This window comes from Dunckerocampus dactyliophorus, chromosome 8 (genome assembly GCF_027744805.1).
Source record: "Dunckerocampus dactyliophorus isolate RoL2022-P2 chromosome 8, RoL_Ddac_1.1, whole genome shotgun sequence".
NCBI lineage: Eukaryota > Metazoa > Chordata > Actinopteri > Syngnathiformes > Syngnathidae > Dunckerocampus > Dunckerocampus dactyliophorus.
In genome coordinates, this window is record NC_072826.1 from 6,681,495 (window position 1) to 6,693,925 (window position 12,431).

At 41.2% G+C, this 12,431-nt stretch overlaps 1 protein-coding gene and 1 non-coding gene across 2 annotated transcripts; one reads left to right on the forward strand and one right to left on the reverse strand.

Moving 5' to 3' along the window:
* Positions 1-1,002: 1,002 nt before the first annotated feature.
* On the reverse strand, positions 1,003-8,957 carry rpn1 (ribophorin I). Its single transcript, XM_054785784.1, has 10 exons — positions 8,585-8,957; positions 7,718-7,782; positions 7,320-7,626; positions 7,022-7,231; positions 6,150-6,342; positions 3,500-3,599; positions 3,265-3,403; positions 2,974-3,093; positions 2,040-2,285; positions 1,003-1,956 (listed from the first exon to the last, which is right to left on the reverse strand). The coding sequence occupies exons 1-10, from the start codon at positions 8,825-8,827 to the stop codon at positions 1,774-1,776; spliced, it is 1,806 nt and encodes a 601-aa protein (XP_054641759.1). The 5' UTR covers positions 8,828-8,957; the 3' UTR covers positions 1,003-1,773.
* A 190-nt stretch (positions 8,958-9,147) lies between these two features.
* trnaf-gaa (transfer RNA phenylalanine (anticodon GAA)) lies at positions 9,148-9,220 on the forward strand. The gene has a single exon. It is a non-coding gene; the product is annotated as a tRNA-Phe (tRNA).
* Positions 9,221-12,431: the final 3,211 nt, after the last annotated feature.

Genomic DNA, 12,431 nt, shown 5'->3' on the forward strand with positions numbered 1-12,431 from the left:
TGTCCCAGTCTACCCCTGTTCTTGTAGCACAGTCCAAAAACGTGCATTTTCGGCTAATTATAGGTGCTGAATTGTCCATATCTGTGAATGGTTGTTTATATGTGGCCTGTGATTGGTTGGTGATGAGTTCAGGGCGTACGTCACTTCTCGCCCAAAGTCAACTGGGACAGGCTCCAGTTCACTTGTGTCCCGGAACAGGATAAGCAGAAGAAAATGAATAAATGAGTGATTGTTTTTGGACGTCCATCAGTTTTCGGCAATAATACTCATCCTGTGCAGTTTGGCACATAAACACATTAAAATGTTTGGCTCCTTGTCTTTGATGGATGTTTTTTCTCTGTGATAGTACTGACGCTGAAGAAGACTGCTGATAAATTTACCTCATTTATTATTGTAACAAGTATTTTCAGTGATGATTAGCTTTCTTCGCCACACATTGGGTTCATTATTCTAATCACCACTGCAACCCCCTCATAAGTTGTGGCCAGCAGTTAAGTCATCATTGCCTGATAGAATCAGCGCAGTGCACCAAGTAGACATGAGCTCAGTGGTTTGTCGGATAGTCCCGGGTGTTGAGGTGAGCGTGTTGGAGCGGTTCGCCTGCTGTGAGAATAAGTCTTACCGACCTCCCACTGCTGCAAATATCCACTCATGCACAAACAAAATTGCCATTGTGTGGCCTTTCAACAGCACCGAGCATCAGCGCTAACGGACATTGTCTTTGCTTTCCCCTGCTGTGTACTTTCAGAATGATTATTGTATGCACATACAATGTTAACATTAGTATTGTGAGGGGAAGGGGGCCTGTTATTATGGAACAGGAAATGACCGGCCGGGACCCGTGATGACCTCATAGGGAAAGCTGTGACCTCACTCTGACCTTTATGGGCTCCTGCAGGTCGGCTGCTGTGCTGAATGCATGCAAGCTTTGATTGGTGCTGTACTCCAAGACTACAATGTTTTGGAAATCCCCCTGTAGTTATAAAGAGACCTGCCGCTGCTGACCTTCTCATTTTTAAGCGCGTTTATTTTCCTCCAGAAGAGCAATGCTTTGTGACAAAAACCTTTTAGGTGTTTAACGCAAGGGCGCTCCCCTGTGGCTAACCAGGGTATTTGCGTTCTTGCGTAACAACATGTTCAACTACAACTCTGTACTCCAAATTTATTTTATTTCAAATGTGACAGCTTTCCATTTTATGTCTTGACTCACACAACCTAATCTCATGTATTCCCGAATCTCATGGTGAAAACAACCTTACAAAATCACTAACTATAGAAAGTATGACTTAACAGAGAAAATGACACCATGGTTTCAGACAAAAAAAAACAAAATCAGAGCTTTAAAATTGTTAATGTCAGGGGTCGAATAAAAAAATACTAAGTGCAAAATGGAGGTAATTATCAAAGTAACCATTGTCACACCCGACCATTTCAGAAAATCTTAACGTACAATTGGTGTTATGTGAGAAAAGACATAATAGAGTTCTATTCTATTCATTTTGCAAACAGTGAAACTTAAACCTGTAAAATAAAACCAAAGACAAACATGAAAATGTCATGTAAAGTCTGAGCATATGTGACAAAGCCAAGAAAAGAAGCACTCTGATCCAGTATCACAAGGCACAAATGTTTGGATAAACTCGTTGTGACCACAAGATGACACGTTACTGGCTGTACAGGATGTAAAAAAAAAAAAAGGCATGTTGGTCACATTTGCTGGGGTTGTCATACATACACATGATAACGCGGGTGCGTGGCGAGTGTTATAGCATTTTAAAGGGCATCCAGCAGACTGTCGATGCGACTGATGAGCTCCTGTCTCTTGCTGGCCAGAGTCTTGTCACTCTCGATGTATGCCTCCTTCTTCACCTTGCCGGCCACTAGTCGCTCGGCCTCCTGGCTGGCACGAGACACCAGCTCTTTAACTTGGCCATCCAGCTTCTGCACCTCCCCGACCTAAAATCACACAGAGGAGATGATGGTGGTCACTCGATGCTCATTAAACACTGCATGCTTGCAAACATACAAATGCCACTCACCTTATCTGCCAGGTCGGAGCCTTCAGCCTTGAGGCGAGCCTGCAGTGAGCTGATCTCATTGGTTAGAGCGCGGTGGTCGGCCTCAAGGGTCTTCCGGCCGCTGTTGAGAGCTCCGGTGTCACGAGATTGCTTGTAGCGGTTGACCACCTCGTCCATGTGTCGGTAAAGACCCAGACGCTTGTTGACCAAGGTTAGCACCTGCTCTGTGATGGAAGCCACCTTCATTCGCACTTCAGCAGCAGGGTCCTGAGGGAAGAAGAAAGATCATTTATCAATGAATGACCAAGCTCAACAACTCTTCTGAAATCCCCTGAACATTTCAGTTTTTCTGTCATCTCTGTTCCTTAAATTAGACAAAAACGGCAACGCTATTTCAATTCAGACTACTGGCTTTCAATTTTTTATATTCATATCATACAGTATATGAATATAAAAAAATGCTCGTTTTCCGCATCAAATTGTGCATCAAATTTTCCTAGCTTTTATCATTTTCTGCCAGGGTGCCTTGCTGCTCAAGTGATAAGTGTGTTGGAATTGATGTTGTATTATGGTGTGTAAGTTTAAAAAACAAGTGTTTGCATGTTATTTTAAGTTGTTTTTGTTTTGTTTTGTTTTAAACTGACTCATTTTAAATAGAAAACTGCTTAATATTTACTTTAGTTGTTGGGAAGGTGACTTTGAAAAATCTGACACTGTAGGAAAAAATGCTTAAAAAAAAAAATTCAACATTGCTGCCTACCACTGACCCATCTCAGGGCTTAATAACACTTGATAACAATCTTAATACCTTTTTTAATGGCCTTTAAGTGTTCAAAAACAAAAAATCTAACATTTGATACATATATTTTGGCCTGAAGTCATTTTATTGGGGGGGACAATTCATATGTAATTTTACAGCAGTTTGGGGGATATTTTTTAAGTGAATAAAAAGAACCTTTGTGATGGCAAAATCCAGGCGAACATAGATGATGACAGTGAAGAAGAGAATGTAGAAGGCGCCGACAACCAAGAGCGGCTCCTGCAGCATCAGGATCTTATTGAAGTTGTAATGAACCTGCAAGTGACAAAAGATGATAATTTGGGAGTGGTTTCGCCGTTTTGTTCTCAGATGCGGTCTTTGATGTCTTAAAACCAACTTTTAACTGTAAAAACTGCTATTTTATTTCAGGATCTCTGCACAGTTCCATTAGAGCCCAGGTGGCTTGAAAAAGAGGGAAAGTCTTACCACCACATCCTGAATGTGCTGCTCCACCAGGTTGTTCTTGGTGGCCACCAGCACCGGTCGCCCAAAGGTATCAAGGTATGTGTAGTGCAGTTGGTTCGGCATGCGATCAATTTTATACGGTGTATCCATTTGGATGTTTCTGAAGGAAGCAGAGAGGAAAATAACAAACATTAGCAAATAAAACTCTGGGAAAAATCTGAGACACAAACTGTGGCACCCTGTGTTTAACACTCACTTGGCTCCCTCGGGCAGGATGATTTTCACAGTCATGGAGTCAATCACCTGGTCGTCATACACATGGTCAACCAGTCTCATCTTCAGTGCATACTGGTCCCCTAAAAGATGCAATTATTTAGGAACACACAATTAAAAGGACTTTTATAGCTTAAGCTCCACCTACGGCTGTGGTCATGCAAATCACAAGCACTCAAACATAAGAAAAAGCTAAATAAGACAACAAATGCGCCTAAAACTAACAGTTTATCAGTGATCGGCGAGAGCGTTACTCCAAAACGGACACTTTTTTCAACAAGTAATCTAATGTGTTACTATTTCCAAACCAGTAATCACATTAAAGTTCCTTATCCAAGACACTGTGCATTACTATTTGTTGTCATTTTCCTTAGTAAAATGATGTACGGTAATCCCTCGTTTATCGCGGTTAATTGGTTCCACACCTGATTGTCTTCCCTGAAGCAGGATTCCTTCTTTATAAATGGAATGTGTTTACAGTTATGGCCTGTTAATGATCTTCTAAATATGTCAATTAACAATATTAGAGCCTTCTAGACATGTAATAACACCCATACAGCCACCTGTACGTTTGTATAACCCAATATAGTATACAAAAAAATCAGAGAAAATAAGCCATTTAAGACAAAACTTGTGCTTGTGTGGTGTCGCAGTAATAAATGTGTTAGTGTTTGTAGAGAAGCAGAATGGGTGGCAGACAGGAAGTGACGTCTGGGATTCAGTTTCACAGGTTTTAGCTTGTTGTGGTTATGGCCGCAACAGTAGCCCATTTTATTTTTATTTATTATTGTGCCTGTTGTGACATCATTTAAACCTGCAATAAACACCTGTTGGAAGATTACTGACACCTAGTGGCCAATGTAGAATACTACATTCACAATTTGAATCATCTTCAATATATATTTGCATTTTAGTTAATTTAGCCATTTTAAATCCTTGAAAGTATTTAATTTAGGCATAAAACATACCAAAGTAATTTATTATTATATTTTTGAAAAATGTGATAAAAATTCCAACCGCAATGTTGGACGACTGTACTGTATTTGGTTCTTGTCGTCTCGGGGAATGACGTCATACATGCGGCAACTCACATGTAGGCAACACAATGGAGGGATGGGAGAGATACTGTAGGTGTTTTGTCGCTGGCAATAAAGCCATTGTTTTGAGTTTTTGTCAGCTAAATATAACAGTATTATGGTTCGTTGTACAATCTGTGCTGGTGACAAAGTCTTATTGAACTTCAAAAACACTACGTCAAATTTGAAGAAACATTTGGCGTTGCAGAGCGGCTCAGTCAACCTTACATAGGTGTTATTCACAACTGAGCCACTAGATGGTAGTCAAGGATCAGGTACATGTGTGACTCAGTCATGCGAGACAGGAATGAAAATGACTGGCTGTATATTGTTAGCTGATATCCAACATGTTGACAGTAAAGAAGCTCACTATCAACAAAGTTGTTGCCCTTTATGTTTTCACAAACAACATAACCTAGACAGGTGGTGTGAACCAGAGCGCGACGACTAATGCAGGAGGTCCCCCACCGATAAGTGAAGTCAGCAGAGACTGTCATTACATTTTTTTTAACTTTCTTTCAGGAAATTTATGTTCAATGTCAGGAAATACATTACTGTTAAAAATGCACTGCAAAAAAATCAGTATTGGCAGAACCGGTTGTCAGTTTTACATTGAGGCGGTGGGGGTGTTATGTAATGTAACTAGTAGAGTACCTTGTAATCTAACTCCGTTACTTTTAAAATAAAGTAATCAGCAGCGTAACTAAGTAATGAGTAAATCAGATTACTTGTTCAAACGTAACTGCGGCAACACTGGATGGATCTACTCCTGTATATTTCCTGAAAAAAAATGAAAAATACAATCTAAAAACATGCCAAAAAAGTGGTTACGTAAAAGGAGAAGAGCACTGATTCACACCTTGACAGAACTGTAATTCAAGTCTATTGAACTGATGTGTAGCTTCTGCTAAAAAGTAAAATTCTGTTCGATATACACTGGATGGTACATGCATAAAACAATGTTCACAGGCACTGCCCAAATGATTATTAGACCAACCTGGAAGTATTCTTACCGCGCATGTGCTCATTTGACACCTTAAATGTCGATCCTTTGACTAGTGTGAGCGTGTGATCAAGCACACTCGGTACACACAGACACCCAAACTGCAAGTGTTCTCTTTCCAGTTAATGAAAGATAAACGCAAGGCCTTGAATAATCAAAATAACCGCAACAGCTTGACATACACAAAGTCAAAAGCCCACGTACACATTCTTGCTCATGCACAAGCACGTTTGCGGCGCAAAGCCGACGTATTTACTTATTGCGATAGTTCCTCCAACCAGAGATTTTTAACATCCGACTGGCACCACCCTGGAGATGCACAGTGCCCAGCCGGAAATGAAGTGCGATATACCACTGATGTCTAATATGCAAAATGTTCACTTAAATTGCCACTCGTCTCCAGCACAGTCTTCGCAGGCATCATCCTCTTGATTAAAGGGTGTGCAGTGCACCACAAACATACTCTCAAGCGCACATGGGCCAGTCTGATTTTTCCGACACAGAAACTGCCATCTGCTTACAAGTCAAACATGCATCATGTTAACACTACTCACCAAGAGTGTAGAGATACTCATAGCTGGGTAAGTTGTACCCGATGATGTAGTGGGTCTTCCAGCCACCAAACAAAGGGAAGCGAGGCCTGACCTCCACCTCCACTGAGTCATCCAGAACCTGCAGGTGGGAGGTGGAGATGTTCCCAATCTCATCCCTGTAGTACACATCTTGTGCCGAAGCGGGAAGAATAGTCTGTTGGGAAGAATCACCATTATCACAGTCATCCAAAAAAAAAAGTTAATATGTAAAAGAACAGTAATTATTAAGTAATTTAGTACTTAAACTTTTTCCAGTGAGGGCCACTTACAGAAAAACTGAAGGCTGCAGAGGCCACTTTGATACATCTTGCACATTAAAGGTGTTAAAAACTCGGGGTGTAACAATTACTGGTATTAATGATTAACCGTGGTAAAGCTTCTGACGGTTAGTATTACCATTTCAAATTACCGTAAAACCGTGATTGATAACCATACTTTGATAAACGCACTAACTCGCTGCTCATTTCCTGGAGAAGCAGCCATTAGATACATTGTGTCTCTCTCTCTCTCAAAGCACCAACTGTGGTGTAAACAAAAGCTCACAGCGCCTTGCGCAATCATGTGTTCTTCCGATCCCTGTAAGCGGCAAGCACTCGGAAGAGGGCGCATTTTGGTCAATAATCATGTTATGAAATGTTCATATCGTTACGTCCTTAGTTCAAATGTAGATCAACAATTTCTGCTATCTGAAGAAGTGTCAAAGAAAAATTAATTAAATTAAATTTTTATATTTTATTTTTGGCAAGGGCCAATAAAAAAAAACTAGCTGTGGGCCGAAAATGGCCCCCAGTCCGCACTTTGGACACGCCTGACTTAACATGATAATAACACACCTTGAAGGACTTAACAGATGAGATCCCGCTGTCTGACTGACGCTGGTAATCATAGCGTGAAAACGGGCCCTTTAGTACAGCTCCGGTGTGCCGCAGATCAACGGTCTCCTCCACAGCGATGTTGCCCCAGTGAGAGACCTCGATGGTGCGAGTGATGCTACTGACGGTGAGGAAGGGGGTGTTGTTCTCAAAGTGGATCTTCATAGTGTCCTGGGCATGAGATGACATACACAGTAAGAACGTTGTGCCACTTTCTAGCAGCCCCACCTACAGGCCAGAACTGAAGGTCAGTCATTACCTCGCTAAATGGGTCCACATCATTGAACGGACCATACTCTATGATCTCATCCGTCTTGCTGGGGTTACCCAACTTGGTGTAGCTCTCTACTGTTTTGGACGCCAGGCGGACACGTGTGGTCTGACTGCGGGTGGGGTAAGGCGAGTAAAAGTAGTGGTTGCCTTGGAAGACAACCAGCTGGCGCTCGGCCTGAGTGATCTGCGAGGGGAAGGGCTTGAGCACGTGGCTGAACGTCATCTCCACCTTCACTTTCATCTGATCGCCCACAGGCAAGGTGGATGGCAGAGTTACTTGGAAAAGCTCCCCGCTGCAAGTGAGCAGACATGACTATCAACAATGACGATCTGCTCAATCTGAAAACAAACATTTAAACATTGGCATTGAGAATGGAGTTATACCTTAACCCATTATTTTTGGTCTCCTGGATTTTAAGTGAGCTATCCTCCTCTTCATCATCATTTGCCTGCAGAAATATATACATTTAGAACTTTGAAATGAGCACATTCAGCTGCTAGATTTACAGTAACTGGAATATTCACTTTTCAAGAAACCTCATGTACAATACATGGACAAAGGTAATTGGACACAACTATAAAAACTGTATATGGGACACAATATACAATCCATCCTGGCTTTGCAGCTGTCAAAACTTCCACCTTTCTGCAAGATTTAGTAGTGTGTCTCCAGAAATTTGGGATGAATGGATAAAGCTTCTTCCACACCAAATGCAGGACACACACTTCTAAGTACATTCGTCCATAAAGCCTTCAAAGCATTAAAGCATGTTGATAGATAGGAAGTGGGCGGGAGCTCTGGGCAGGCGCACCCGGAAGTAATCTTCCCATCGCATACGTGTCATTCATTTACAGAAAAAATGTGCACGGCTGCGGAAGTCAACTTTCTGCAAATTGCATTCCAAGTGATTAAAAAAAAACAGTTCAAACAGTTCCAAACAAATATTTGTTGTTTAAAACCAGTCTGACCGGATAAAAATAAATCCGTTGTTGACAATGCACGAGTTGATTTCGTCATAACCTGTCGGACAGCTAACGTTAGCATCTCCTTGCTAATAGGTGTGCTTTAACGCATAAAGTCAACTCATTATTCCATAGTTCTGAAGCATGACACGAAGATACACACGTTTGACAAAAGACTTGGCTACGCAATAGCCCAGTGACTTCTGCTTTGAATTAGCTCACAAGCTAGCGCGCTAGCAAAACGTCGTGGTCATGCCCAATGTACGGAGTCACTCGTTTAAAACTCACCGATGCTCCAACGTATGCCAGATGTGGTACAAGGTCCGGTTCCACGGCTAATATGAAGCTTTGAACGCCATAGCGTCCGTGGTTAGTCAATGTGATTTCTGCAGTGATCTTAGCTAGATGCGTGCTCAGGTCCACTGTCCTCTTGACTTCGTCGTTCACCAACAAGTCTGTCCCGGGCCCGGCGGCCGAGCACAGTGCGACCAAAAGACACAGGAGAGCACCGAGGAGGAACCTTCTCGCCATGGCTGAAGAGATTCAGACTGTAAATGCTGCCAGGACCGTTCAATAACGGGGTGGCTGAGCAGCAATGAAAGGCCGCCGCGCTGCTCCTCTGCAAGCTAAAAGATGACGCTTCATTCATTCAAACGTGATGACGTCATGCTTTGGCTCTGCAGCGGAACAAATGAAATGATTGGCGGCTGCAGTTTGTCATTACATTTTTTGTTCTTTGATGTTTCCTTACCGATGCGTAAATAAGATTGTCCCCCTGCTTGGTTATTGCAGACAAGGTGGTCTATGTAATGTATTTCACGCGGATGATATCATAAACACATGGTAGCTAAGCCGAAATAGCTCAGTTGGGAGAGCGTTAGACTGAAGATCTAAAGGTCCCTGGTTCGATCCCGGGTTTCGGCAGTAGGTGGCGCACTTTTGTAACATTGGCACGCACCACTGAGTAAGTAGCTACATGAAATTGCAATCGTTTTTACATGAACAGTGTCGTCCGGTGTGATAATGCCTGGTCAGTTCCTCACTACTTTGGAGGTTGTTTTTTTTTTTTTACTTGAAATTCACGTAAAATTTGTATCAAATACTACCTAATGCCGTTTTTAATGCCATTTTTTTTCTAAAATAAAAACCTTTTGTGGTCTTACCTTACATATGAAATCCATGTGCCTATCCTCCAGGAAAAGCTCCTTTACTTTGTTGTCAAAGTCCTCATTTTCTTTTAATTTCGCTTTAGGTCAAAATAATTAGCCCTTTCATTAAATCAGATAAAAGTGCTGTTTTACAAGTGTTTTATCTTTTGTGTGTGTCAAGAAGAACAAAGACAACATCTGTATAAAGCCTTATTGATGTTCTGAACTGAAACAAGAAAAAGTTTTGGGGAAAAAATGGCAAAAATGATTAGCCCTCTGATCATTAATAGTCAATGGTACAGCTTTCTGATTCAAAAATGAAAATAATCTCTTCTGGTAGTTTTTAACCAAATTGGCACATATCTCCTGATGGATGTTAGCCCATTCTTCCATGGAAACTTTTTCAAGATTATCCACAGATTCTCCATAGCCTAGGTTCCCAAAGTATGGTACACGTACCCCCAGGGGTACACCAATTGTCATAGTTGGTACTGAAAAACCCCCCCAAAAAATTAGCGCCAAACATCACAATTACGAGTGCGCCTCAATGCCTCACAGCGCAGCACGTACAGTCAGAGCAGAAAGAAGGAAGGAGACACGGCATAAAGTTGGGTAGTGGGTGTGTGAGTTAAATAAAGAAGTAAGTTTGCTGATTATGTTGTGCATTACTTAACCTTGAAGATTTCATTTATATTGGCGTTTCAATCGCAGCACTGTGAAACCTGTCAATGTTTGTGCGTGTCAGGATGAGAGTGGGGGTTTCCCCAAAAATGAGGCTTTATTTCTGGTTGTATGTATTTTTGTACTTTGGATACTGTTGATTATCATGTTTGTTAAACTTTCCCTTTCAACCTGGTATCAAATTAATATGCAGACTTAAAACGTAGCGATTTCAAGCGGACAAAAGTGAAGCTCAAGTCCAACCCACTCAAATGGAACGATCCCAACACCCGGCTGGAATAAAAGATTTGTAGGATGAATACTTATTTATCAGTGCTCATGTAAAAGTTTTATAAAAATCCAACCATGCAAAATACACATTTTTGAACCAGAATTACTTAGTTACGATAACATTAACACATTCATCATGTTCAATATTTCAAGTTAATGAAGATTACAAAACGTTTGTTTTTTAAGCGTGCAGAAGTAGGGGTACGTCACTGTGAAAAGTTTGGGAACCACTGCTCCATAGGATTGATATACGGGCTCTGAGAGGGCAACTCCAGAACCTTGATTTTGGTGTCCTTGGAAAACATCTGGACCAACTTTGATGTCATCGTCTTGTTGGAAGACCCAGTGGCGACCTAAACCTAGACTGACAACAGACATTTTGATGTTATTCTTCAATATATCAACATTTTCTTTCTTCATGGTCCCGTGAACCCCAACAAGGTGAAGCAGCAAAACAGCTCCAAAACGTTATGCTCCCACCACCACGCTTCACTGTGGGAGTAGTGTTTGTAGGGTTCAAGGCCTCACCCCTCCTTCACCAAACAAAAGCAGCTCGAGGCCATGAAGTACACCTTGATCAAGAGCACTCACAACGTTCTTACGTGAAACATCAAGGCCAGTGAAAGCCAGTTGAATGACAAATCTTGCACTTTGACCACACTAAGGTTTATTTTTGACATACTTAGTTTTGACCGCACTCAGGTTTATTTTTGATATCGTTTCTTTGGAGTTGGTTGTGCAGCGATGCAAAACAGTTGTAGGCCGTGAAAGGCTTAGAAATGGCAATACAGGATATCTTTCCCCTTTAAGATCACCATCTACTATCTTCAGTGTGAGGTCCAAACTCATGTCATTGGTTTTTGGCATGATGATACCACTTCTTAACAACATTTAGGAGCAACTCTATAGCAATCCCTTTGCCAAGTGGTCAAGCGATACTAACCATGCTTCTCGGAGTCACTCTGCTCAGGTGTTGTTCAACCCTAATTGACTGCTGAGGTGTGTTTTTAAAGCAGAGACTCACATGGGGGCTATACAGTCTATATTGGTGACATGATGACAAACAGCAGTCCCCATCCAACTCAGTGCAGTGCACTCAGACGGTAGGCTCGGCTTGCACACTAAGCCGAGAGGAGAGACTCATCGTGCTGCCCTGTATTTGATAAGGAAATATGCAAAGGCAGTGATTGGAATGTTTGGAATCATCCAGAAAATACATTTGCAACACAGTGCAATGGCCAAATATTAATATTTATTTTATGTTATTGTTTTTAGCATCCCCCGACAGCATGTATGAGCATGTAGCTCTGGTTTGATGATTACCACTCCTGACTTTGTATGGGGTTGTTAGTATTCTTCAGTCTGCAGGAACATTTTGTATTATTGACAACACAAGCACAAATATTGTGCAGCTTTTAATGTGGACAACAGCAGTGTCCAACCTTTTTCATGTAAAAAAAAAAAAAAATCTGAGGATGTGGGGGTCCACTTTGATATTTCGACATATTAATTTTATAAAAGGCTAATAAAATTTAAGGCAAGGCTTTGTGTTGTTATTATTAGTTATTAGTGTAAACATTTCAGCTCTGTCTCTTCACTTTGTGACTTTTTGTTCGATTTTTGCAATTTTTACATTTATTTCTATAGTTTGATGTACAATATTACATTCCACACTGCACAGCATGCACAAAAATATTTTCTTCGATGCTTTTTTTTGTTTTTACCAGAGCACAAATCTGTGAAACAAGCTCACTTCTGTAAAAGTACAAGTCAAACAGTGTGTAAATGATAAGTTGGAAGTACAACTTATTTGTCTCGATAGTTATACCATGCCTTGAATTATATTATAGTTTACCATTTTTGCTGCGCTTTATGATTAGGTCCACGTTTTAGATTTCAATTATGAATTAATGTAGTTTTGAAAGTTTGGGTGTATTGTATACCACAGTTAGGGGTCCCACTGGTGTTTTTGCGACCTCTGCGCCGTTCTCAGATGAGCAAGGCGTAGCCAGCGTGTGACGTCATAATCTCAGACG

Bases quoted from the DNA above. Each gene is read 5' to 3' on its own strand.
- rpn1 (XM_054785784.1), bottom strand. From the start codon at position 8,827: ATGGCGAGAAGGTTCCTCCTCGGTGCTCTCCTGTGTCTTTTGGTCGCA. The intron at 7,627-7,717 runs GTATAACTCCAT...GCTCACTTGCAG, and splicing joins ACCAAAAATAATGGGTTAAG to CGGGGAGCTTTTCCAAGTAA. The intron at 7,232-7,319 runs GTAATGACTGAC...TCTCATGCCCAG, and splicing joins ATGTGGACCCATTTAGCGAG to GACACTATGAAGATCCACTT.